Genomic DNA, 3,504 nt, shown 5'->3' on the forward strand with positions numbered 1-3,504 from the left:
GCTCCCAAATATATAGTTTCATGAACAGTGACAGTGAATTTGTTGGGGACTATTTTCAGTGGCCGATTAATCCACCTTTGGTGCTCTAGTGCAGGGGTTCCTTTTTGATAAGTTGCACTTCCATTTTAATAAGAAACATTTGCTTGTGCTTCACTGAAGTTGTTTGTTGTCCTCTGCGGCAGGGAGGAACCTGCAGCTGACAGCAGTTAACAATTGCACTGAAAATAGCAATACTGAAGATAAAATGTGGTTTATGGAACTTATAGTAAATTATCAAGTAACCCCTGCATAGTACCGTTCGGGGTACTATTTGTGACAGCAGGATGGTGTATGTGTGATTAGGTCAAAATAAACTACAGTGTACATGTCACCCAATGCAACATTGTGGCTCAACTGATGTGTTTTTAATCATTTAAGTTTAGCGTGCATGGCATTTGTGCAAGCCAACAGTTAGTCTATTTGACCAGAATCATATTTGTTTTTTTATTCGTTGTGTTTAAAGCCTTGATACACTGTATTCAGTTGTTGTCCTTCACTTTCTCAACAGCATTCTGCAACAGGGCACACCATCCAAAACATCTGCAAAAACTCTGCTTAATCAGGGAAAACTGCTACATTTGATGTGGTCTGCTGATGCTGTGATGTAGCAGCATGCGTTCAACCTACCCTGCTGGATAGACCCGTTGGAGAGCAGCTCTTTGATGATGTCATCGTGTACCATCCTGACCCGCCGTCTCTCAGCCGCCACGCTGTATTCAACCTGCTCTTTCTGAGTGTGAGGCACAATGGGCTTCAAGATGACCTGTGAGGTAATGTCAGTAAATCAACACCTACACACACACCAACACTTGTCACGACTTGAACCGTGTGTCAGCTCAGTCCAAATGGTCATGAATGATGTCCCTACCTTTTTCCCTGTGTTTGTGCGCTGGGTGACAAAGGTGGCGTAGGCGAGACAAACCCTCCAGTGACGGTCAGAGAACAGGTCCTCACAGCTCACCTGTATGCCCACCTGAGATGGAATATATTAGGGATCATCTACTGTGTTCACTAGCTGTGTCTGTCTGCTGTTTGCTGCTGAGCAGGTAGTAAACAGAAGGTGATTACAACTTTTTCTCTGAAAATGACACTGTGAGAGCAGCAAGAGTGAACCAAACCGCTGAAATTGTGTGCTGGGAATTGTGGAACGATGAAGCCAAAAGTCTGAACTCACTCACAAGCTCGGTAAATCCAAAGAGAGATGCAGATTCGGCTGAGAACTCTCTGTAGGTTCATCACTACTAGAGACTCCTTTCAAGAAGTCATTTGATACACTGTTGTAATAAGAATATCAATAATACCCGCTTTAAAGAGTGTAAATAAAGGCCTGGGCTATTATTTGAAAATCTAGGGTATAATATACAGTACAGCTGATAAAATGTTTTGTTGTAATCTGGGTAAACTGATGCAGAAACCACGGGTCACCTTCCATGGAGTCTGTCATGTTTCTACAGTAGCCCAGAATGGACAAACCAAACACTGGCTCTAGATAGGGCTGCTATCATTTTTCAGGGCCAGCGTAGTTTCTCCCTCGTGGATTGAAAGGGAGGATGAAAGGAGTGAGTTGGAATCTGCAAACACACCGCTACATGCTACAGGCAAGTTACTCAAAAATATATTACTCTTTACTATTTTCAATAATTCAGTAACATTATTACTTTACTTATTACTCATTGCTGACAGTTTTTAGTTACACTACTAGCTATATTTCTTTTATGATACTCCCCACAAAATTGGTGATTGTGCACCTGAAAATTCCGACTAATGGCGATTAAAATCCAGTTTTGTTTTCTTAAACTCAAAGTAACTGAATATCTCCAGCTGCTGAATGTAAGTTTCCTCCACGACTACAAGGATGTGATTGGACTGTTGGACTTCAGATCAGTAGGATAAGAACGAGTAACTGTAATAGAATTACTTAAATGTATTAGTAATAATTTACACTACTAGGTACTTGGGGAAGTGATATTATTTGTAATGCCTTACTGCACAGACTGGTTATACGTTTATTACATAAGAAACAGCAGGTATAATGGTATGACGGTGTGTGTGTTATCTGACCTCCATGCTGGTGTTGAAGGCTCGGTTGACCTTTGCCTTAATGTTCACTACCTGACCCACACTGCACAGATACAGATACAGACAAAAATTAGTGTATACTGTATAAACACACACACTAGCAGAATTAAGAAGGGCCCACGCCTCTGTACACACACTTCCTGTTACCTGATGGTGTGTTCAAAGTGGATGTCATCCATGGAGGCAGTGACGCAGGGACTCACAGCGTGCCTCTCAGCTGCACATAGGAAACACACGAGTCACGTCCTGTCTGGTTGGTCAGTGGTTACAACATCCTCTGGACACTCACAAATGAGATACAAGCATTTCCACACACACCACATGACTAATACTGAATCACACACACACATATTACCAGAGAGGCAGGCGGTGGAGTCCATCCATTTGAGCAGCTGTCCCACGCTCAGCTCCTGCCGATGGTTGCTGTGACAGGGCATCACTATCTGACTCATTTTCACCTCCGTGGGGTTGAAGCTCTCTTCTTCTTCTTCTTCCTCCTCCTCCTCCTCCTCTTTCTCAAGATCACCGGACACTCTGGAACTCATCTTTAAAGCTAAGGGAGAAGAAGAGTTTCTTAAAAAAAGTTCTTGGGCGCCCGGTTAGCTCAGTCGGTAGAGCTGGCCATCCATATATGGAGTTGCTGCAGCGTTATTGGTTCGCCAGAAAAGTAGATCTGTGTGTCATCGGCATAACAGTGGGTATGACATTCAGTGGAAGCAGCTGAAGAACATGACCCAGAGGAGCATGTACAGGGGAGGAACAGAAACTGGAGAAAAGGCCAAAAAAATAGGTATAATGCTCTTTAACGTGTACTGTTAAGGTTTTGGCGACCACAGGGCTGGAGCTGCAGCTCTTTCCTGCATATGGATGTTTTTGCATCTACCACAGATACATTTAAGGTTGCCAAGGATTTTGAAGACATTAACATTGTTGAGAATGTATTCGGAAATGTCATAATGTTTGAATTCCACAGCTGCACACTTGGATTAACTTTGTAATCTCTTGTTGTATCTATAACCAGTGAACTAACATAGCAATGAAGATCCTTAAATGTTTCCAACCTCATTAAATGTTTCAGCTCATCTGAGGGATTTACCAACCGTACAGATTGGACACATAAAAGGCGCCCTCGCAGCACTGAGGTTGCGACATTTAACCATAAATTAGCCAAAGTGCTGCTATCTGAACTTTGTCTGTTTTCTTTGTATGCTGAAGAGATGAAGAGAGGCTGTGTAAAAATCCTGCCACAGCAGATCCAAACTGACACTCCTCTTCAGTGCAGTGGTTTCCAACGTGGGCTGTCCCCAAAGCTTCACGAGGGGTCACTAGGCTAAAAAACTAAAAAAAACTAAAAACCTGAGAGAGACCTGAACACAAGCTATATTC

At 42.8% G+C, this 3,504-nt stretch overlaps 1 protein-coding gene across 4 annotated transcripts in view; it reads right to left on the reverse strand.

The window, feature by feature from the left end:
• Window positions 1-3,504, reverse strand: part of acot11a (acyl-CoA thioesterase 11a) — a 16,261-nt gene that overhangs the window by 10,791 nt on the left and 1,966 nt on the right. For 3 of the 4 annotated variants that reach the window (XM_035671279.1, XM_035671276.1, XM_035671277.1), the window contains exons 2-6: window positions 2,474-2,671; window positions 2,266-2,335; window positions 2,101-2,161; window positions 908-1,012; window positions 667-802 (exon numbers count right to left, since the gene is read on the reverse strand). In XM_035671279.1, the coding sequence (XP_035527172.1) occupies window positions 667-802; window positions 908-1,012; window positions 2,101-2,161; window positions 2,266-2,335; window positions 2,474-2,663 (562 nt within the window). In that variant the 5' untranslated portion in view covers window positions 2,664-2,671. Of the gene's footprint in view, window positions 1-666; window positions 803-907; window positions 1,013-2,100; window positions 2,162-2,265; window positions 2,336-2,473; window positions 2,672-3,504 lie in introns of those variants that run through there. The other variant, XM_035671278.1, reaches the window with a different exon arrangement.

This window comes from Morone saxatilis, unplaced genomic scaffold (assembly GCF_004916995.1).
Source record: "Morone saxatilis isolate NCDOM2014 unplaced genomic scaffold, NCSU_SB_2.0 Contig23, whole genome shotgun sequence".
NCBI lineage: Eukaryota > Metazoa > Chordata > Actinopteri > Moronidae > Morone > Morone saxatilis.